This window comes from Bufo bufo, chromosome 1 (genome assembly GCF_905171765.1).
Source record: "Bufo bufo chromosome 1, aBufBuf1.1, whole genome shotgun sequence".
Taxonomy (NCBI): Eukaryota; Metazoa; Chordata; class Amphibia; order Anura; family Bufonidae; genus Bufo; species Bufo bufo.
Genome location: NC_053389.1, coordinates 191,161,852 through 191,185,988, shown reverse-complemented (window position 1 = coordinate 191,185,988; position 24,137 = coordinate 191,161,852). Strand labels below are relative to the sequence as shown.

At 41.8% G+C, this 24,137-nt stretch overlaps 1 protein-coding gene across 1 annotated transcript; it reads right to left on the bottom strand.

The window, feature by feature from the left end:
• Positions 1 to 7,730: 7,730 nt before the first annotated feature.
• Positions 7,731 to 8,771, bottom strand: LOC120999020 (galactoside alpha-(1,2)-fucosyltransferase 2-like). The gene has a single exon (XM_040429926.1). It carries the CDS (start codon positions 8,769 to 8,771, stop codon positions 7,731 to 7,733), a length of 1,041 nt encoding a protein of 346 aa, XP_040285860.1.
• Positions 8,772 to 24,137: the final 15,366 nt, after the last annotated feature.

Below are 24,137 nucleotides of genomic sequence, written 5' to 3'. Positions count from 1 at the left end.
AAAAGGATGGATCGCTGAGACCTTGTTTGGATTTCCGGGAATTGAACCGTATTACGGTCCGTGATCCGTATCCCCTTCCTTTGATCTCCGATCTTTTTGATCAGATTGTTGGAGCCAAGGTGTTCTCCAAGTTGGATTTAAGAGGGGCCTACAATCTGATCAGAATCAAGGAAGGGGATGAGTGGAAACGGCCTCCAACACACATTTCGAGAATCTAGTTATGCCTTTTGGGTTAACGAACGCGCCAGCGGTATTTCAGCGATTCGTCAATGACATTTTCCATCATTTTGTGGGGAGGTTCGTAGTAGTTTACTTGGATGACATTTTAATTTACTCTCCTGATCGGAAGACCCATCAGGATCACGTGAGACAGGTTTTGATGATCCTTCGGGAGAATAAATTATATGCCAAATTAGAGAAATGTGTGTTTTCTGTGCAGGAGCTTCCGTTTCTGGGTCATCTGCTTTCTGACTCTGGTTTTCGTATGGACCCCGAAAAGGTCCGGGCGGTTCTGGAATGGGACCGACCGGAGAATCAGAAAGCTTTGATGCGGTTTCTGGGGTTTACTAATTATTATAGAAAATTTATTTTGAACTATTCTACCATTGTAAAACCTCTAACCGATATGATTAAGAAGGGCGCCGACGTCTCTGTCTGGTCGGATGAGGCATTGCAGGCCTTTTCGACTATTAAAGAATGTTTTGGGTTTGCTCCCATTCTGGTGCAGCCCTATGTGTCTCAGCCATTTGTGGTGGAGGTTGATGCATCAGAGTTGGGGTTGGAGCAGTGCTGTCTCAGGGTTGATCTCCTGGATAATGGGTTACGTGTGCTTTTTTCTCCAAGAAACTCTCGGTCGCCGAGAGGAATTTTGATGTAGGAGATAGAGAATTGCTGGCCATCAAATTGGCCTTTGAGGAATGGCATCACTGGTTGGAGGGGGCGTCTCACCCCGTTACTGTATATACGGATCTTAAGAATTTGGCTTACCTGCAATCTGCCAAGCGTCTGAACCCTAGACAGGCCAGATGGTCACTGTTTTTTACCAGGTTCAATTTTGTAGTTACTTTTCGCCCGGGGGTTAAAAACATTAAGGCAGATGCGTTGTCTCGCAGTTTTCCCGGGGGATGTGATTCAGAGGATCCTGCTCCGATTGTGGCTGATGGGGTGGGGGTCTCCGTTCTGTATCCCGAATTGGAGATGGAGGTGTTGGGAGCCCAGGAGGGGGCTCCTGTTTTTTGTCCCCCAGGGAGGTTGTTTGTTCCTGACGGATTGCGATATAAGGTGTTCAAGGAACATCACGATACTGTCCTTGCTGGACATCCTGGTGGTAAGTCCACCTTTGATCTTGTGTCCCGGGGGTTCTGGTGGCCTGGGTTACGTAAGAGCGTTGAGGATTACGTGGCAGCCTGTGAAACCTGTGCACGGTCAAAGGTTGCTCATACTCGACCTGCTGGTTCACTTCTTCCTTTGTCAATGGGGACTTGTCTATGGACTTTATTACGGACAGTAATTTTGGTGGTTGTTGACTGTTTTAGTAAAATGGCTCACTTTATATCGTTAGCTAGTCTGCCCAATGCCAAGACTCTTGCGCAGATTTTTGTGGATAATATCGTGAAATTGCATGGCATTCCTTCGGATGTGGTTTCTGATAGGGGCACACAGTTTATCTCCAGGTTTTGGAGTGCGTTCTGCTCTCGGCTTGGCATTCAACTTTCGTTCTCTTCGGCTTTTCATCCGCAGTCGAATGGGCAGACAGAGCATACTAATCAAAACCTGGAGACCTACTTGAGGTGCTTTGTGGCTGAGAATCAGGAGGACTGGTCCTCATTCTTGTCCCGAGCAGAGTTTGCTTTGAATAACCGTAGGCAGGGGTCCACGGTTAAGTTGCCATTTTTTGGCGCATACGGTTTTCATCCTAAGTTTGGTACCTTTTCTGGGACTAGTTCCTCTGGGATGCCAGAGGAGGAGAGATTTTCTTCTGCCTTGTCTTCTATCTGGCGGAGGATCCAAGTGAATTTGAAGAAGATGGGTGAGAGGTATAAGCGAATGGCTGACAAGAGACGTATGACTGGTCCAGACCTGTGTGTGAGTGATCTGGTGTGGTTGTCTACTAAAAATATTAAACTGAGAGGGCCATCTTAGAAACTGGGTCCAAGATTTATTGGACCGTACAAAATATCTGCAGTGGTCAATCCAGTGGCATTTCATCTGGATCTTCCGCAGACTTGGAGGATCCACAGGTCTTTACTGAAAAAATATGTGAAACCGGTGGAACCATCGCCTTTGCCTCCTCCTCCTGTTCTGGTTGATGGAAATTTAGAGTTCGAGATCTCCAGGGTTCTTGACTCAAGAGTTCTTTGGGGTTCCCTTCAGTACCTGGTACACTGGAGGGGATACGGCCCTGAGGAAAGGATGTGGGTTCCAGCTCAGGATGTTAGTGCCAGCCGTCTGGTGAAGGCTTTTCACAGATCTCACCCGGATAAGGTTGGGCCAGGGCTGTAATAGCATGTGTTTTAGACAGCCCGAGCCTGCAGTGAATACGTGATAAAGAGTTATCATATTAGCAGTCAGATAGGGTGAGATTGTGGAGTAACAGTGCATCAGCTACTGTCATTAACAGATAGGAGTGAGAGCGCACCAATTTACTGTGACGGACCACAGCACTGTGGCATAACAGAGCTGGTACTAGTAAGCATCTGTCTTGGCCGTAAAATACAAAGTAGCCAAGCAGACTCCCAAAAAACTAGACAGTCAGCGGCACCTCCACATGCATCCTAGACGCTTTAATCATTATTATTGATCCAAAACATAAATCACTACTTAGTCAGCAGGCTGAGCTGATAATTTTAAAATGTTAGTTCAGTGTGAAGACTTTTTAATAAACTAATATATTAAATGTTATGTTTTAAGTTAGTATATCATCACACGTGTTAATCTAGAGACAGCTATTTGTAAAATAAAATAAAAATAATAATTGTGTCTCAACACGTAGTGAAGGGTCATTGTAAATAGATAGGGTGTCCGGAGGTCACCCGTAGAAGGGGTGGTACTGTCATGCCCTGCTCAGGCTATGTGCGGAGGTCTTCCAGATTAGCAGCACGTGTCTAGCCTTTTGTTTTGTTTTGCAGTCAATCTAGATCCGCCTCCCTTCAGGTGCACTGGGTGGGGTCATTAGTTTCAGTTTAAATCACACCCACTCCCAGTGTTCCCTGCGGGTTATAGCTTCTGTCTGGCTCTGTGTTTGCAAGGAAGGAAGGATTGGCTGTTCCTGCTCAAAAGATAAGTTGTTTTTTTGTTCTCTTGTGGTTTGCTGTCTAGGCTGTTAGAGAGACGCCTGCCCATCCAGGTTTGGAGGGAGCAGGCTGCCTCTATTTCCCCTTTCATCATCTTAGGGATTTTTAGGGTATTCTCAGCCCAGGCACGAAGGATACGTTATTCCCACCTTAAGGGTCTGAACGTGGGCTTAGCAGTATAGGGAGAGCTGGTAGGGATTTATCAGGAGGTGACCTTGATCCCCAGCTTCTCGCCTAGAAACTTGTTTGTTTATTTATCTGTGTTTCTATATCCTGTCCGCCGTGACAGCTAATGTGGACAAGTTCACGTTCATTAAAATGAACCAGGCAAGGATCCCACAGGACTTGTCCGTACCTTGTGCAGAATAGACATGTATACCGACCTTAACCAGCCATTGTGATACTACAGCGCAATTGCTCATTCTTGTATTTTGGATATTTCACTCTTTTGGAGTGTACCCTAATTATTATTTTTTTATTAAAACCAAAAACCAGTGTTGACTACCTTGTCCTCCTCCAAAGCTGCTTCCACCTACACCGCTACGTCCACCGCCTCCTCAAACTCCTACTCCATATGGAACTCCACCTCATAAATCAATATATTATTTTTGAATTTGTACGTATTTTATTTAATGTAATTTCACTACTTTGTCAGTTACATTTTCGGGTGAAATTCACCAATTTTTGGGTGTGATGTACCACTGCTATACCTAGAATAATAAAAAAGAGACCAAAAGTGTCCAAATGGGAAAATGGAAAACAGTGTCCACCCAATGTAGCCACAAAGGACACCCGTAGTTGTGACTCTGTACCAGCTCCCGAGTGAAACAAGCAAAAAAACAAGAGAACGGAGCTCATAGTACCAATAGTGAAATTTTTTTATTATAACATGATTAAAAAATATATATATGAAGAAAGGAATACATGATATGCCATTAAAAAGTGAATGGGAGCAGAAAAAGAGCACCACCCTGGGATAGCACACGTATCAATTGTGAAAAATAATGATCAATGGAATAGAGTATATATGGCGCAATGACGAAAAAATAACCTAGTTCCAGGTGAGTCAACAGTCAAAAAAGAATAAACCTACATGGCAGAAAATCTACTACAGCAGGATCTGTGTTGCGAGTGCAGCAAAAATGGAAAACAAACCACAGTAGAGACCAGGTGTAAAATATCCTGAGTCAAATGCCGTATAGGTAAGAAGGAACAGAGACTCACCAAAAAAAGACTGTGTGCTATGTCTCCCAGGATGACGCTACCCCAACGCGCGTTTTGGCGTGCCTTCGTCTGGGGGTAGTTATACCTAGTAGACAGGTTCAAAAAAATGTACTAATTTGTCTGTTACATTTTCGGGTGAAATTCACAAATTCTTGGGTGTGATGTACCACTGATATACCTAGTAGACAGGTAATAAAAAATCACTAATTTGTCTGTTACATTTTCAGGTTACATTTACCAATTTTTGGGTGTAATATACCCCTCCTCTACGTAGTTGACAGCTTAATAAATTTCACTAATTTTTCTTTTACATTTTCGGGTGACATTGAACATTTCTTTTTGGTCATAGACCCCTGCTCTACCAAGTAGACAGGTTAATACATTTCACAAATTTTTCTGTTACATTCTTGGGTTGACATTTTACGATTTTGGACGTGAATAAACCCCTGCTCTGCATAGGTGACAGGGAATAACATTTCAGAAATTCTTCTTTATTTGATGCGCACCACCTCCTTTTATTCAATGCTTAAACTTTAACAAGTTGTCCCACATTTGTGCTTTAATAATTTGTCCCACATTTGCGCTTTAATAATTTGTCCCACATTTGCGCTTTAATAATTTGTCCCACATTTGCGCTTCAATAATTTGTCCCACATTTGTGCTTTTATAATTTGTCCCACATTTGCGCCTCAATAATTTGTCCCACATTTGCGCTTCAATAATTTGTCCCACATTTGCGGTATTTCCGCTCAATCAAAATAAAATGTCATCCATTTATCTCCCTAGGACCAGAAAAGAACATCGAAAGTTGATAGAGAAGATATCCAAATGGATGGTGGACGTCACAGGGAAGTGCGATCAGGCAGAAGTTATCTATCGTCAACAAAGTGGCAGCAGGGCATCTCCTGTCTAATGTTTCCAAATCCAAAATACCCCAGTGACATTCCCTATAATTTTTTATTAATCATTACAATAACAGGGCATCTTAAGTGTACTGTATTGTTATTTATCGTCACTACCTCCCCGAGTCGGGAGTGGGTAATTGCCGCGCGCCCCCTCCTTTCCTTCAACTCTTCCGTTTTAATAGCTTCTCCCACATTTCCGCTCAATCACAATTAAATTTCATGCATTGATCTCCCTTGGATGTGGTCTCTCTTTCTCACTCTCCCTCTCTGGGGTGGAACCCTGATTCGCCGCTAACCGTGATCAACATGGTAGGAGCAGAAAAGAACATCGAAAGTTAATAGAGCAGATATCCAATTGGATCGTGAACATCACAGGGACGTGCGACATGGTAGGGCGGCATGTTTGCACACGCCTACACAAACTGAATGATGGTTCTGCCCCCTGTAACTTCTGGGTCTCCAAATTGGGCACATGGCCTGAGCTTGCCCTTTACCCCTTGGAGGTGCTGTCCTGCCCTGCAGCCAGTGTATTGTCTGAACGTGTGTTTAGCACGACTGGAGGGGGTTATCACAGGTTATATTTCCCAATGTTTTGGGGTGTACCCTAATTTAAAAAAATAAAAATAAATTTAAAACTAAAAAGCAGTGTAGGCTACCTCCTCCTCCTCCACCGCCGCTTCCACCTACACCGCCACATCCACCGCCTTCTCAACCTCCTACCTCTTATGCACCTCGTCCTCCTAGAGCAATATTATTATTTTTAATTTTTACGTATATGTTATTTGAAGTCATTTCCCTATCCACATTTGTTTGCAGAGCACTTGCCATGCTCTTAACCACATTTTGCTGGCATTTGCAGCCCTCTAGCCTTTTTCGTTACATTTTTAGAGCCATTTTAGTGCTCAAAAGTTCAGGTCCCCATTGACTTCAATGGGGTTCGGGTTTGGGGTCAAGTTCGGCTCCCGAACTCGAACTTTTTTGTGAAGTTTGGCCAAACCCGTCGAACCCGAACATCCAGGTGTCCGCTCAACTCTACTAATTATATATAATAGTGCACAACATTATGCAGCTACAAGTGTACCACAGTGCATAAAGAATTGAACTATCAACCAGACCAGACTGCCAAACGTAATACCAGTTTCAGCCATTACACTTGTTATCATGTCTGCTTGGGTAAGAATCATTTTTGGGTCTGGAATGGGATCAGATACATTTGGAGGCCTGGAGTCTGTATAATTAAAACTAAATTTAATATGGTATCTGAGATCACTATAGTGGCAATCCCTCCCTGCTGTATGGAGAATATTTAAATAATGTTAACAGTGTTTATTCTGGCAAACCATGCCCTATGGAAAGCTGCACGCACAAAACTCTGTCCCTAATGAGTCTGGCCCCAATAAAATACGCCCTATCAAAGCTGAAATGTCCCTAGAAAAAACTGCAAATGCTGCCAACTATATGATACTTGACCATGACACCTTCCCTAACCTACACGGTACTGGGTTTTCTACAGGGTCGGACTAGCCCACCAAATAACCAGAGGATCCTTCAGTGGGCCCAGGCTCTGATACACCATAATAGGCCCCAAAGATCCAAAGTAAGGACCAATTTGACTGCTTTTGGAGCCAATCACTTTAACCTGTTAAACTTTATTGATGATAGGGTTGGGCCTCAAGAATAACTTCCTCTGGCGGGCCCCAGGAACCCTAGTCCACCACTGGTTGTCTAAAGAAGTTGTCTTTCAAATAAGTTTCCAATGATTGTTTTAGATGCAGGCTTTGCATTCTGTTATTGAAATCAAGGACTACAAGATGGGATTGAGTGGCCTTGTGTTACCTTGCATGTGGGTGAAAGTCTTATTTACAGGGTGACCTAACTCCTCAACATTTATGCTGTTATGTCTATAATTCATGTTAAGGCCTTGATAGAAAAAAATATGGAAGGAATAAGAAATGCTCCAGTTCAGGGGTATAACAAGGACTTGTAATGGGGCCCCTCTCCACTATAACAGGGCCAGGTGAGATAATGATGCAGGAACCTGGCCGTGTCAGTCAAGAAGGAAAGGGAAGGACTGGTAGAAGAAGCAGGAGTAGCAAGGGTGCTCAAAGTGGCTTGGGCCCGCCCTTGGTGCATTTAACTGGTCACTTGTATATTGCTAAAAAGACTTCTCCAGAATAAAGGAGTAAATCGCTAAGGGAAAGGTATCATTACGTTCAGCTGAGCTAGCCCTACAAGTCATTACATATATATATATATATATATATCCTGTCCTGAGGTGCTCTTCACCATCAAAGATTTTACAAATATGTTATTGTTTAGCAATTTTCTTGTTTTTCAGTAATTCAGATAGGTCAGCAGGGACAGCAATCCATTCTGGAAGGTAAATTGCTTCATACTTCACAAATTTTAGATATGATGAATCAGGTGAATTGTAATTAGTTAAGTGCATAGTTTCACCACCTGCCAGGTATGCAGTCCAAATACCAAATGACCCAAATGTCATGATGGTGTGGTTACAATGGGCCAAAAGTGCAAAGTCCCGAGCAGGGGAACCTTCATTGCCATCTCCAGCAAAGTAAACATCTCCTAAGGAATTATTAATATTTTGCTTACACCAGTCCATACCATTACTGGCCACCACAAATACTGGGTTCTGATATTTGTTCCTGAAGTAATCTGTGGCCTTTTGCAGGTACTTTTGGTCTGCTAAGACACCTCTCTTTTGTTCAACAAAAAGTTTCACATAGTCCCCTCTACGAACATGAACTCCAACAAATGTTACATTTTTACGATTACCCCTCACTTTTGCAAGATAGGTGTTGACTTCATCTTTGACAAAATCATGGAATATAAATTCTTCCATGAGTTCACTTTTTATATCATGGTAGAAAGTCCAAGAGTACACAAAACCCTTGAGTTTTACATTGTCTCCTGTGATATTATGGTATTCAGGACACATCCAGTTGTTAAGTTTGTATTCCTTCCACTTGATACGTTTATCAGAATCCATGGATATTAAAGGTAAATTTAGTTTGAATAGCGAGGAAAGCTCTTGATGCATATCTGGGAGAATGTAGGCTCGATAGCCATTCATTTTTGCTAGAGCGAAGAGAGCTGCATACTCCCCAATTTGGTTCCCTAGGCGTCCTTGGGGTATTATAGTCATTATACCCTTTAATGGTCGAATGGTATTTATTGCAATCTGAGGTAGGTTTTCTTCAATGATATCATTACAGATTGTAGAAAAAATCCCTTTATTATATTTAACATTGTACCAGTAGGACACATTTATTATAGCAAAAAATGCTATGAAGATTAATATCATGTGATACTTCTTCATGTTTGACATTCCTGGCTGATCACTCAGAAATGCTGTATCAAAACAGAGAAAAGATAAAAGTTAGAAAACAAGCAAGCAAAATATACTGTATCTCACAAAAGTGAATACATCCCTCACATTGTTGTAAATATTGTATTCTATCTTTTCAGGGGACAATACTGAAGATTTGATACAATGTAAAGTAGTCAGTATACAGTTTATATAACAGTATAAATTTGGTGTGCCCTCAAAATAACTCAACACACAACCATTAATGTCTAAACCGCTGGCAACACCCTTTTTGCAGAAGGGTGCGATGTCTGTCTCCTCCCTGAACTGAGTGTGGGACAGTCTCTATTCCAGCAAACTGAAGTGCTTTCACATTCCCTCCATGTACCTTTCTCACATGGTAAATTAGTCTGGGGCAGCCTTTTCCCGTCCTTATAAACTTAAAATGTTCCCTGATCAAATAAACATCTGATGGTTTTTCCTACATAGAAGTGGCCGCAATCACACATCAAAACATACACTACATAAGTGCTCCTACAGTTTATGAAACTAGTATTCCATTTTGTGATGGGACCTATTTTAACAATCTTTTTTTGGCAATTACAGTATGTTCACATAGCGAACAACTGCCGCATTTTTAGTTGCCTCTCCTGCAACCAATTGATCTTTTTTTCTCCCAGGAATCTGCTTTTCACAATCCTATCTTTTATTGTGTGGCTATATCTATACGTAATTAACGGTTTTTCATCCACTATGCCTTTCAGACCCCCATCTTTTTTCAGAATGTCCCAGTGTTTAAATATTGCTGTTAGTATTGAATTAGCCATTGGGCTAAATTTTAATGAAAATACACATCTATTTTTGTTGTTATTTTTATTTTCCTGTTGTCCTTTTATACCATTCCCTCTTTTTCCTGCTAATAACTCATCTTGGGACAATTTCTCAACCTCTTTTATATTCTATAGACAAAAAAATCACAGAAAAAACTAAGATAAAAACATCCTGCACGGTATGATATACAAATCTGCGGATGTCACTGGCCATATTATTGAAGAAAATCACAGAAATAAGATAATAATGCACTTAGTAAAGTAGATGCAAGCATTATATATGGACAAAGTCCTCACTCTGATATGATAATATCTGAGACACTTAGCCAATATATTTTGATCAAAACACATCTGAGCCCGCCTACCAAGCGCCAAGGTGGTCTCAGGTCAGGCGGGTCCTACGCTAAACCTAACTAAGCCATTGGGCTTCTATGTTCAGGAGCGCAGATGCCGCACATATGGTGTGCTGCTCCTTGGGACAATTTCTCAACCTCTTTTATATTCTCATCCAATAGGTGTTCAGGATAACCTCTTTGTAATAACTGTTCTTTTAAATGCAGTGCTTGTTTTTTATATCCTTCATCTTTGCTATTAATGCGCCTCAATCTAACAAATTGCCCATACGGCACAGATTTTTTAACGGGATACGGATGGAAACTGTCGTGGTGTAGTAGAGAGTTGGTCGCCGTGGGCTTACGATAGCCCTCTGTGACCAACTCTCCACCACAAACCATGACAGACACGTCCAAAAATACCAGACGTAACCCCCCGAAATTCATTGTGAATTTCATTGCCATACAATTTTCATTGTTGAGGTGCTGTACAAATTCCCTTCACATATTCTCTGTCCCAGACCAAATTATAAAAACATCGTCCACAAACCGAAGGAACAATTTAATGTACTGTAGGTAAGGATTACTGGTATTAAAAATACATTTGTCTTCCAATCTAGCTAGGTACATATTAGCAAAAGTACATGAGACAGGAGTCCCCATTACTTTTTGTCTATACCAGTCCATTCCAAACCTAAAGACATTATTCTCTAAAATAAACAACAAAGCTTCCTGCACGAAATCACAATAAAGAGAGCTCTTTCCTGCTTGTTGTAGAACCTTAATGACTGCTTTCACCCCTTCAGTATGTGGTATGCGTGTATACAAACTCTCCACATCCAGGGACACTAGTTGATAACCCTCCTGCAAGTGAAAATGTTTCAGAGAGAGGAGGAAATCATTAGTTTCCCTGATGTAGGCTGGGCCACTACTTAATATTGGTCTTAATAACCAGTCATGCATACTGGGACAATGGTTCTGTCACTGAGCCAATCCCGGCCACAATAGGGCGACCCGGGGGATGGGTCAGTGACTTATGCACCTTAGGTATGAAATACCATGAGGGTTTTTATAGGATGAGGAGGTACTAATTTCTCCAAGAACCTACTTGGAAGAAAGCCCATGGTAATGTACTTGGATACTAGATGTTTTAAATCACTCTAAATACATGCAACTGGATCCTGTTTCAATCTTTCATAGGTAAGCTGATCACTTAGCTGTTTAATAGCCTCTGATACATAATAATCCCTGGTCATAAAGACCACGTTGCCCCCCTTGTCGGCCGGTTTCACAATAATATCATCATGTTATTTTAACCACTCTAGGGCTCTTTTCTTCCCATTTGTGATATTTTCCTGTACCTGGGGGTAGACAATAGCCCTTATTTCTTGTAAAATATGCTGATGAAAATTGTCAGTAACACTGCCAGCCGGCATAGGGGGACAAAACGTGGATCCAACACCTCCTTTAAAATAACCTGGATCAGCCTCGACCGGATTGTCAAAATCAATTCCAGTCAGAAACTTCAGGCATGATTGTTCATTCTCATCAAGCTGTGTGTTAATATTAAAGGCTAGTGGGTCAGATTGTAGCGGTATTTCACCTTAGACATTAATGGCTGTGTGAGTTATTTTGATGGTTACAAAATAAAGGACCAATCAGCACCGTGTATGACGTTTATAACTTTGTTAATTTAATTACACTTAGCCTTTATGACTATAGAACGTCTATTTACACATGCTCTAGTAACTAAGACATAACTTTTCATTTGTATTGCTTTCAAAACCATAACTAAACGCACAAAGTGAGACTGATTAAAAATCTCAGTAGTTGGTAGACTTTTGCCCCATATTTTATCCAGTCTCTGAAAGGTTAATTCAGCTGCTGTTTGTTTCTCTCAAGCAGATTGTTAGATGAGAAACAATGTAGCCAGCTAGTTGTGCACCTTCACTGGCTACATAGCTATCTTGTTTCCTACTCTTTCCCTATATAATTAGGTCATGATACAGGTTGTCTTTACCTAACTACTGTGTTTAACCCTTTCCCGACCGCAATCTGTATATATACGTGATAGCTGCACATACCCCGTGCAGCTACCACGTATATAAACGTTCTGGCAGCTCTTTAATCCAAGCGCTGCAAATCGCTTGGATTAAAGCTTCTGCCCCTGCCCTGCTGCTGTCACGGACAGCATACAGTGCAGTAATGCCGGCAAGGGACCATTCAGAGTGGCCCCTTGCCGGCAATCGATCCGATTGGTTAGTCTGTGCAGACAAACCAATCGGATCGCGGCAGTGAAAAAAATGCCGGTTTCATGCTCTGATCTGCGCTCTGCAGATCAGAGCATGAAATCAGGTAGGGTCATCATAATACCCCCCCCCCCGATCTGTGCCCCCAATCTGTGGCTGTGCCCCCCCTTGTGTCCGCCTGCAGCTCATCTCCTAGAGGCAGCTGCCCTGATGCGGTCCGCCCCCTCCCCGCCTCATGCATTCAGTCTCACCTTCCTGCCCCAGCCTCCCTCAATATTTGCGGCTCTATGCTGACACTGCTGACACTCTCCTGTAACCCCATAGATGCCGCGGTTGCGGCATCCATAGGGTTGATAGAGGGAGCTCCCTCTCTCAACCATCGGGGCTGCAGCGCTGTGATTGCAGCACCCGATGGTTGCAAAAGCGTCCGGTTGCCATGGCAAAGGCATCCAGTGCTGCCACCTACAGGACATCTGGAAGTATTATACTTTGGAATGCAAGAGCATTGCAAAGTATAGTACAACCATCAGCCCCACTGGATCTTCAAGATCCAAGAGGGAACTGATAAAAAAATGTGAAAATAATACAAGTAAAAATAAATAAATAAATAAAAATGTAAATTAAAAAAAGAAATTGCCTTTTCCTATAAAAAAAATGAAAAATAAAATAAAATACACATATTAGGTGTCACCGCGTCCGTAACGACCGTCTCTATAAATATATCACATGATAGACCCCGTCCGATAAACACCATAAAAAATAAATAAAAAAAACAGTGCCAAAAAAGCTATTTTTGTCACCTTACATCACAAAAAGTGCAACAGCAAGCGATCAAAAAGGCTTATGACCCCCAAAATAGTAACAATTAAACCGTCACCTCGTCCCGCAAAAATTGATACCCTATTTAAGACAATCGCCCAAAAAATAAAAAAGCTATGGCTCTCAGACTATAGAGACACTAAAACATCATTTTTTTGGTTTTAGAAATGCTATTATTGTGTAAAACTTAAATAAATAAGAAAAAGTATACATATTAGGTATTGCCACATCCGTAACGATCTTCTCTATAAAACAATCACATGACCTAACTCCTCAGATGAACGCTGTAAAAATAAATAAATGAAAACTGTTCCAAAACAGCCAATTTTTGGGTCACCTTGCCCCATAAAGTGTAATAATGAATGATCAAAAAATCCTATGTACCCAAAAATGGTACCAATAAAAACCTCAACACCTTCTGCAAAAAACGAGCCCCTGCACAAGACGATCGGCAGAAAAATAAAAAACATATGGCGTTCAGAAAACCAATCCAGCACAATCTGCCTTCCAAAAACCGTATGGCATTCCTTTCCTTCTGCGCCCTGCCGTGTGCCCGTACAGCAGTTTACGACCACATGTGGGGTGTTTATGTAAACCGCGGAATCAGGGTAATAAATATTGAGTTTTGTTGGGCTGTTAACCCTCAATTTGTTAAAGAAAAAAAAATTATAAAATGGAAAATCTGCCAAAAAAGTGAAATTTAGAAATTTCATCTCCATTTTCCTTTAATTCTTGTGGAACGTCTAAAGGGTTAACAAAGTTTGTAAAATCGTTTTGAGTAACTTGAGGGGTGTAGTTTCTACAATGGGGTCAGTTATGGGGGTTTCCACTATGTAGGCCCCACAAAGTGACTTCAGACCTGAACTGGTCCTTAAAAAGTGGGTTTTGGAAATTTTCTTAAAAATTGTAACAATTGCTTCTAAACTTCTAAGCCTTCTAACGTCCTAAAAAAATAAAATGACATTTCCAAAATGATGCCAACATAAAGTAGACATATGGGGAATGTTATGTAATAAATATTTTATTAGGTATGACTTTCTGTTTTAGAAGCATAAAAATAGAAATTTGGAAAATTGTGAATTTTTCAAAATGTTTGGTAAATTTGGGATTTTTTCATAGATAAAGGTGAAATATATTGACTCAAATATATGACTATCATGAAGTACAATGTGTCACGAGAAAACAATCTCAGAATGGCGTGGATAAGTAAAAGCGTTCCAAAGCTATTACCACATAAAGTGACGCATGTCAGATTTGTAAATTTTGACCTGGACACTGGGGCATCAATGACCCTTGGTCATGAAAGGGTTAAAATACACAAACACGTTTACTGCCATCCGACATATTTTGACGGTAAACCGGCATCTTCAGGGGATCGGGCAGATATGTCTGTGGGGGGTGGGGGCAGGGACCACCTCTATTACATAGGTAAGTGATGTCACAGCACAGGGGTCCAATGTACAAGGATCTCTCACTTATAGCAAGCTAAGGGAGGTACAAGGTTAGCCGTAATTAGCCATCTCCTCTCCACACATCACCCACTTACCCGCTCGTGTCAGGATCATTATGGCAGCTTCATCTATAATGGAGTTTCGCGCATGCGCGCCGACTTAGAAATCTTCTTTACTGCCCGGCCGGTAGTACACATGTCACGGGACTTCACTTCTTTCTTCTGCTTCTAGCATTAGATCCAAGGATACTGATGACTGCCACTCTATATATATCTATCATCCCCATTATTATTTCATTTAGTTCCTTGATATCTAATTAATCAGACCATGATCTTCCACCTCATTATTATATATTACTCATGATTATAATTAGCCATTATTTTTATGACCTTAATTATATAGGGAAAGAGTAGAAAACAAGATAGCTATGTAGCCAGTGAGGTGCACAACTAGCTGGCTACATTGTTTCTCATCTAACAATCTGCTTGAGAGAAACAAACAGCAGCTGAATTAACCTTTGAGACGGGATAAAATATGTGGCAAAATTCTGCCAAGTACTGAGATTTTTAATCAGTCTCACTTTGTGTGTTTAGTTATGGTTTTAAAAGCAATAAAAATTTAAAGTTATGTCTTAGTTACTAGAGCACGTGTAAATAGACGTTCTATAGTCATAAAGACTAAGTGTAATTAAATGAACAATGTTATAAACGTGCTGAGTTGTCCTTTATTTTGTAATTGTTAAATTATTGAGGGCTAATACCCTCATTTTTGGACCTTTGAATAGCTTATAGAGGTGTCTGAAAAGAAGAGAAAGTTCTCTCTTATTGAATTCCCTTTTGTGGTGATGAAGATTATGGCAGGCTTTCTATCTTATCAATTAAACAGTCAAACATTCTTAGCGGAAGCAAATAGAGTTTTCTCCACTGGAAATCTCCCTATTAAGCACTTTGGACATAACCCAAGCTTTCAAATAAATTAAAAAGACATACAAACGTTTATGTCAGATCCATCTGGGAAATAACCAGTTTGGAAACATATTTACAACAAAAGATAGTACATAGAGGAATGAGAATAAACATTACACCCAATTTACATCAAGACGACACTTGTTTATTAAAGGCTGGGAATCCCTACTGACTGAGAACTCTTTACATATGCAAGCATATATTCTTGACTATGAGAAAAAGCTACTCAATAAGATTTCAATACAATTACAAAAAGAAATTCAAGATATACAAATTTTGAGGACACAGCCTGAGTTTGGGACATTGGAATCTAAATGACAAAAAACATTGAAAATCTACAAGGAGAAATAAAAGAGCCACTGATGAAGGGGTCAACTACTCTAACCCCGAAACGCGTATGGTAAATGGACCCCACATTTGGAATAGAGACTAAGATTTTCGGTCGATTTTGGGGGCGAGTGCTTTCAACTACAAACCGATCCTGTGAAGACAGAATAATCTTTCAAGTAAGCGATCGCTTTAAATATTAATATTACAGCGGGACGCAGCTGTTGCAGCACAGCTGTTAATCAATTGAGACTCGAATATTGGAGTGTTATCAATCGAAAATTGAGACTTAAACATTTGAGACTGTATTATCATTACCAATGTGGACCTCCAGAGTTGTTTAACCACCTCCGGACCGCCTAACGCACGGATGCGTCCGGAAGGTGGTTGATTCATTCCTCCTGGACGCATCCGTGCGTCATCTCGCGAGACGCGAGATTTCGGTCAGAGCCGTCCCGCGCATGCGCATCGCGGGCCGGCAAAAGTTAAAGGAGTATTTCGTCAGCAACCTGCCAGCCAATGATCGTGGCTGGCAGGTTGCTGATTTTTTAAAAATCGAATCACAAGCCAGATAACAGATCATATTAGTAAATATGATCTGTTATATGGCTTGTCTGCTCCTCTGCTGGTCCTTTTCGTCGGTTGGATCCAGCAGAGGAGCAGGCTTCACAGTGAGTAGCACCAACACTACACTTTAGCCCCAGATCACCCCCTGCACCCCAATTAACCCTTTGATCACCCCTTTGATTGCCCCTGTCAATCACTAGTGAAAGGAAAAAAGTGATCAGTGTAAACAGTCACTTTTTTTTCCCACTGGTATTGACTGTTAGGTTTTAGGGATAGTTTAGGCCCCTTGGTTAGGTAGTTTAGGGATCAGTTAGCGCCCAGCCCACCTCACCGCAGTCCCTTATTCGCTGATTAGCGTATCGCTAATCAGCATTTGTACTTTTATAGTATCTGTAAGTGATCAAAACTGATCACGGTCAGATCTATAATAGTATTAGTGTCACTTTAGTTCGTCCTCCACCCAAAACGCAGTGTTTGCCCGATCAGGCCTGATCGGTCGCCCACACGTGCGTTCACCCACGCCCGCCCCACCGCAGTGACAAAATTATATATTTTTTTTATCACTGCACATTCACTTTACACGCGCTGCGGCGATAAAAAAATCTGTTTTGATATTTTTTATCAACTGCAGCGGCCTCCGGTACTTCGCTAGCCTCCCATTTGTAAGACAGGCTTGCTTTTTTTCTTGGGTAGTCTCAGGGAATACCCCTAAATTTAGTTGCCCAAATGTCAAACAGGGGGTATTCTTCTGAAGAGGCCTACAGGATTATGACCCAGTCGGATGAGGAATGGGAACCCTCATCTGATGAATCTAGCGGGTCAGAATATGAACCTGTAGAAAGCAGTGGCTCTCTGACCCAAAGTTCGGACGAGGAGGCTGAGGTCCCTGATAGCACCAGGCGTACCCGGCCCCGTGTCGCTAGACCACAGGTTGCGCAGGATCCGCTTCAAGAGCAGCAGAGTGGGGCTGGCGCTGTCGGATTACGTGGTGAGGCATACACCAGCAGCGCAGCCCTTCCTGGACCTAGTACCAGCACTGCCGTACAACATGGTGAAGTAGCGAGCACCAGAAGGGCTGGTACGGTGGCACGTGCATTAGTTCCCCCGTCGCAGCCACCGCACAGACAGGCCCGTATAGCCCCTAGAATCCCTGAGGTGCTGGCAAACCCTGATTGGCAGTCCCCAACTTCAGCCGCACCTGTAGTTCCCCCTTTCACCGCCCAGTCTGGAGTTCGGGTTGAGACAGCTCAGATCAGATCGGCCCTGGGATTTTTTGAGCTGTTCTTGACTGCGGAGCTCTTAGACTTAGTTGTGGCAGAAACAAATCGGTATGCCACACAATTTATAACCGCCAACCTGTGAAGCTTTTATGCCCAGCCTTTCCGGTGGAAACCAGTCCAAGTTTCCGAAATTACAATTTTTCTGGGCCTTCTCCTCAACATGGGTCTAACTAAAAAGCATGAATTGCGGTCATATTGGTCCACGAACCCAATTCATCACATGCCCATGTTCTCTGCTGCTATGTCCAGGACACGATTTGAGACCATCCTGCGTTTCCTGCACTTTAGCGACAACACCACCTCCCGTCCCAGAGGCCACCCAGCTTTTGACCGGCTCCACAAAAATCGGCCCCTCATAGACCATTTCAACCAGAAATTTGCAGATTTGTATACCCCAGAGCAAAACATCTGCATAGACGAGTCCCTAATACATTTTACCGGGCGCCTTGGCTTCAAACAATACATCCCAAGCAAGCGCGCCCGGTATGGGGTCAAATTGTATAAGCTCTGTGAAAGGGCCACAGGCTATACCCACAAATTTTGTGTCTATGAAGGAAAAGATCAGACCCTGGAGCCGGTCGGTTGCCCTGACTACCTGGGGAGCAGTGGGAAGACAGTCTGGGACTTGGTGTCACCCTTATTCGGCAAGGGGTACCATCTTTATGTGGACAATTTCTACACAAGTGTGGCCCTCTTTAGGCATTTGTTTCTAGAACAGATTGGCGCCTGTGGCACCGCGCGAACTAGTCGCGCGGGCTTCCCCCAACGGCTCGTTACCACCCGTCTTGCAAGGGGGGAGAGGGCTGCCTTGTGTAACAAAGAACTGCTCGCGGTGAAATGGAGAGACAAGAGTGACGTTCACATGCTCTCCTCCATTCACGCAGACACGACAATCCAAATTGAGCGAGCAACCCGTGTCATTGAAAAGCCCCTCTCAGTCCACCACTATAACCTTCACATGGGAGGGGTGGACTTCATTGACCAGATGTTGTCTCCGTATTTAGTGTCCCGCAGAACCAGACGCTGGTATAAGAAGGTGTCAGTATATTTGATTCAATTGGCTCTGTATAATAGTTTTGTTCTCTACAGTAAGGCTGGGAGAACACGATCCTTCCTCAAATTTCAGGAAGAGATCATCGAGAACCTCCTGTACCCAGGAGGTTCCGTGGCCCCATCCACCAGTGTAGTTAGCCGTCTACACGAGCGACATTTCCCCAATGTCGTTGCCGGTACCTCAACCCAACCGTCACCCCGAAAAAGATGTCGTGTCTGTAGCAGGAGTGGAATAAGGCGTGACACCAGCTATTTCTGTCCTGACTGTCCTGACCACTCTGCCCTATGCTTAGGGGAGTGTTTCCGGAAGTACCACACACAGGTACACCTAGCATAGGGATCACATCTCACCAGGACAGGCACACACGGCTATTAGGGCCCATTCACTCACAGCTGCTGCAAACGTCTCCTTTCACCTGGGACAAAGTGCATAACGCACTTCGCCACATCTTTGGGCGATTTGCGCTTTGCACATTGACTCAAGGTGGAAGGAGAGGTTTGTTCTATAAAGGTAAAAAAAAAAAAAAAAAAAAACACCAGTAAGCAAAAAGGTTAATGTTCAGGTCAAAAAGTTCAAGTCTGTTCCAAAGTTAATAAAATTATTGCGTTGGGGCCTGTTTTTTTTTGTTTTTTTTTTACCTTCCAGGTGGACCAACCGATCGACTAGCTGCAGCACTGATGTGCATTCTGACAGAAGCATTGCGCTGCTGTCAGATTACACGCAAGTCGGTGTATGCGGCGCTGCAAGACGAGATTTCTCCTCTGCAGTAAAAGATACGTTTGCCAAAGCATATGAGCTGAGGAGGAGGCGGTGTTCCTATGCTTTGGCAAACACTTTGTATATAAAAAAATAAATAAAAAATCCCGGCAATGATTTATTCATCCACATCGATTGATGTGAATGGAGAAATCTGGTTTGCCAGGGCATACGAGCTAAGTGGGTATGGATGTTGGGCAGAGCTCCTATGTCCTGGCAGACGCCTTTCCCCTCCTTTTTTTTTCATCCACATTGATCGATGCGAATGAAGAAATTTGTGCCGTTCATTTTTTTCTTTCAGCCCAGAGGCTGAACGGAAAAAAAAAATCTCATTACCTGTATGCTCAATATAAGGAGAATAGCAGAAACTCCTAATGCTGGCCATACATGTAATGATTGCGGAGACCCTCAAATGCCAGGGCAGTACAAACACCCCACAACTGACCCCATTTTGGAAAGAAGACACCCCAAGGTATTCGCTGAGGGGCATATTGAGTCCATGAAAGATTGAAATTTTTGTCCCAAGTTAGCGGAAAGTGAGACTTTGTGAGAAAAAACAAAAAAAAATATCAATTTCCGCTAACTTATAGCAAAAAAAAAAAAATTCGATGAACTCGCCAGGCCCCTCATTGAATACTTTGGGGTGTCTTCTTTCCAAAGTGGGGTCACATGTGGGGTATTTATACTGCCCTGGCTTTTTAGGGGCCCTAAAGCGTGAGAATTAGTCTGGGATCCAAATGTCTAAAAATGCCCTCGTAAAAGGAATTTGGGCACCTTTGCGCATCTAGGCTGCAAAAAGGTGTCACACATGTGGTATCTCCGTACTCAGGAGAAGTTGGGGAATGTGTTTTGGGGTGTCATTTTACATATACCCATGCTGGGTGAGATAAATATCTTGGTCAAATGCCAACTTTGTATAAAAAAATGGGAAAAGTTGTCTTTTGCTAAGATATTTCTCTCACCCAGCATAGGTATATGAAAAATGACACCCCAAAACACATTGCCCAACTTCTCCTGAGTACGGAGATACCACATGTGTGACACTTTTTTGCAGCCTAGGTGGGCAAAGGGGCCCACATTCCAAAGAGCACCTTTCGGATTTCACCGGCCATTTTTTACAGATTTTGATTTCAAACTACTTACCACACATTAGGGCCACTAGAATGCCAGGGCAGTATAACTACCCCACAAGTGACCCCATTTTGGAAAGAAGACACCCCAAGGTATTCCGTGAGGGGCATGGCGAGTTCCTAGAATTTTTTCTTTTTTGTCACAAGTTAGCGGAACATGATGATTTTTTTTTTTTTTCTTACAAATTCTCATTTTCCACTAACTTGTGACAAAAAATAAAAACTCCAGTAAGCAAAAAGGTTAATGTTCAGTTCAAAAAGTTCAAGTCTGTTCCAAAGTTAATAAAATTATTGCGTTGGGGCCTGTTTTTTTTTTTTTTTTTTTTTACCTTCCAGGTGGACCAACCGATCGACTAGCTGCAGCACTGATGTGCATTCTGACAGAAGCATTGCGCTGCTGTCAGATTACACGCAAGTCGGTGTATGCGGCGCTGCAAGACGAGATTTCTCCTCTGCAGTAAAAGATACGTTTGCCAAGGCATATGAGCTGAGGAGGAGGCGGTGTTCCTATGCTTTGGCAAACACTTTGTATATAAAAAAATAAATAAAAAATCCCGGCAATGATTTATTCATCCACATCGATTGATGTGAATGGAGAAATCTGGTTTGCCAGGGCATACGAGCTAAGTGGGTATGGATGTTGGGCGGAGAAATATCTTGGTCAAATGCCAACTTTGAATAAAAAAATGGGAAAAGTTGTCTTTTGCCAAGATATTTCTCTCACCCAGCATGGGTATATGTAAAATGACACCCCAAAACACATTGCCCAACTTCTCCTGAGTACGGAGATACCACATGTGTGACACTTTTTTGCAGCCTAGGTGGGCAAAGGGGCCCACATTCCAAAGAGCACCTTTCGGATTTCACCGGCCATTTTTCACAGATTTTGATTTCAAACTACTTACCACACATTAGGGCCCCTAGAATGCCAGGGCAGTATAACTACCCCACAAGTGACCCCATTTTGGAAAGAAGACACCCCAAGGTATTCGCTGATGGGCATAGTGAGTTCATAGAAGTTTTTATTTTTTGTCACAAGTTAGTGGAATATGAGACTTTGTAAGGAAAAAAAAAAAAAAAAAAGAAAATCATCATTTTCCGCTAACTTGTGACAAAAAATAAAAAGTTCTATGAACTCACTATGCCCATCAGCGAATACCTTAGGGTGTCTACTTTCCGAAATGGGGTCATTTGTGGGGTGTTTGTACTGTCTGGGCATTGTAGAACCTCAGGAAACATGACAGGTGCTCAGAAAGTCAGAGCTGCTTCAAAAAGCGGAAATTCACATTTTTGTACCATAGTTTGTAAACGCTATAACTTTTACCCAAACCATTTTTTTTTTACCCAAACATTTTTTTTTTATCAAAGACATGTAGAACAATAAATTTAGAGAAAAATTTATATATGGATGTCGTTTTTTTTGCAAAATTTTACAACTGAAAGTGAAAAATGTCATTTTTTTGCAAAAAAAATCGTTAAATTTCGATTAATAACAAAAAAAGTAAAAATGTCAGCAGCAATGAAATACCACCAAATGAAAGCTCTATTAGTGAGAAGAAAAGGAGGTAAAATTCATTTGGGTGGTAAGTTGCATGACCGAGCAATAAACTGTGAAAGTAGTGTAGGTCAGAAGTGTAAAAAAGTGGCCTGGTCATTAAGGGTGTTTAAGCTAAGGGGGCTGAGGTGGTTAAAGGAATTTTTGATATATTCGAACAACAAGTTTTTATCGATTTTTTTTTAATATTGTGTTATATAGACTATTACTGAATTTTTTATGTGGATTGTTGATCTTACTTGTATTGCTTGAATTAGTCTACAATGATATTTACGAGATAGGCTTTAAGTTTACAGCAAAAATACAACGTTAGAGCATAAATTTTTTGGATTTGAGATTTGTCCTGCAACCTGACGGCAGTGTCTCAACAGATATTTATAGAAAACTGACAGCAACAAATAACTTCCTACATTGGAAAATTTTCATCCTGTGTCACTTAAAAAAGGTATCCCAGTGGGACAGTATTTGAGAGCAAGATGGAACTGTACAGATGAAAATGCTTTTAAATAAGAGAGTAATCTATTATATCGAAGATTCCTGGCCAGAGGCTATCCGAAAAAGGTCCTCCATAAAGCCTATAATAGAGCAAAAAATACTGAGAGAAACAGCTTACTTCAAGAAAGAGAAAATAAAAGAGAAAAGAAAATATGTTGTATAGGTACTTTTGATATACAACACCAAACAATTTATAGGATCTTAAAGCGACACTGGCATGTCCTGCGAGCAGATAGGGACCTTGAAGAAGTGATATCCACTAATCCCACAATTACATACAGGAAAGGTAGAAACCTCAAAGAATTATTGGTACATAGTCACTTCCAACAAAAAAGAAAAAAGAAAACATGGTTAGTCAGTAAGGGATCATACCTATGCGGGGAGGTACTTTTTGTACACTCATGAACCCAATAAAGGAATTTATGAATCCAATTGATGGAAAAAGATATGAAATAAAAGACTAGATGAACTGTAAAACCACAGATGTAGTATATGCCATCCAATGCAGCTGTCCTAAACTATACAGTGCTGCCCAAAATGATTCATACCCCTGGTAAATTTTGACTTAAAGTTACTTTTAATCAACCAGCAAGTAATTTTTGGACAGGAAATGACATAGGTGTCTCCCAGAAGATAAGACGATGTACAAGAGGCATTATTGTAGAAAAAAAACATTTCTAAGCTTTTATTTACATTTGAGCAAAAAGTGTCCAGTCCAAAATTATTCATACCCTTCTTAATAATCAATAGAAAGGCCTTTATTGGCTATTACAGCAATCAAACGCTTCCTATAATTGCAGACCAGCTTTTTGCATGTCTCCACAGGTATTTTTGCCCATTCATCTTTAGCAATGAGCTCTAAATCTTTCAGGTTGGAGAGTCTTCTTGCCATCACCCTGATCTTTAGCTCCCTCCACAGATTCTCAATTGGATTCAAGTCGGGACTCTGGCTGGGCCACTCCAAAACGTTAATGTTGTCTGCTAATCATTTCTTCACCACTTTTGCTGTGTGTTTTGGGTCATTGTCATGCTGAAATGTCCACTGGTGCCCAAGGCCAAGTTTCTCTGCAGACTGCCTGATGTTGTCAATGAGAATCCTCATGTATTGCTCTTTTTTTATGATGCCGTTTACTGTGATTAGGTTCCCTGGTCCATTGGTTGAAAAACACCCCCAAAGCATTAGGTTCCCACCACCATGTTTGACAGTGGGGATGATGTTCTTTGGGTTGAAGGCTTCTCCTTTTTTACGCCAAATCAAGGAAACATCATTGTGACTAGAGTTGAGCGGACACCTGGATGTTCAGGTTCGACGGGTTCGACCGAACTTCGGAAAAAAGTTCGAGTTCGGGACCCGAACTTGACCCCGAACCTGAACCCCATTTTAGTCAATGGGGACCCGAACTTTTGAGCACTAAAATGGCTGTAAAAATGTCATGGAAAGGGCTAGAGGGCTGCAAATGGCATCAAAATGTGGTTAAGAGCATGGCAAGTGCTCTGCAAACAAATGTGGATAGGGAAATAACTTTAAATAACAGAAAATACATTTAAAAAAAAATCTTGATCTAGGAGGACGAGGT

Bases quoted from the DNA above. Each gene is read 5' to 3' on its own strand.
- LOC120999020 (XM_040429926.1), bottom strand. From the start codon at position 8,771: ATGTCAAACATGAAGAAGTATCACATGATATTAATCTTCATAGCATTT.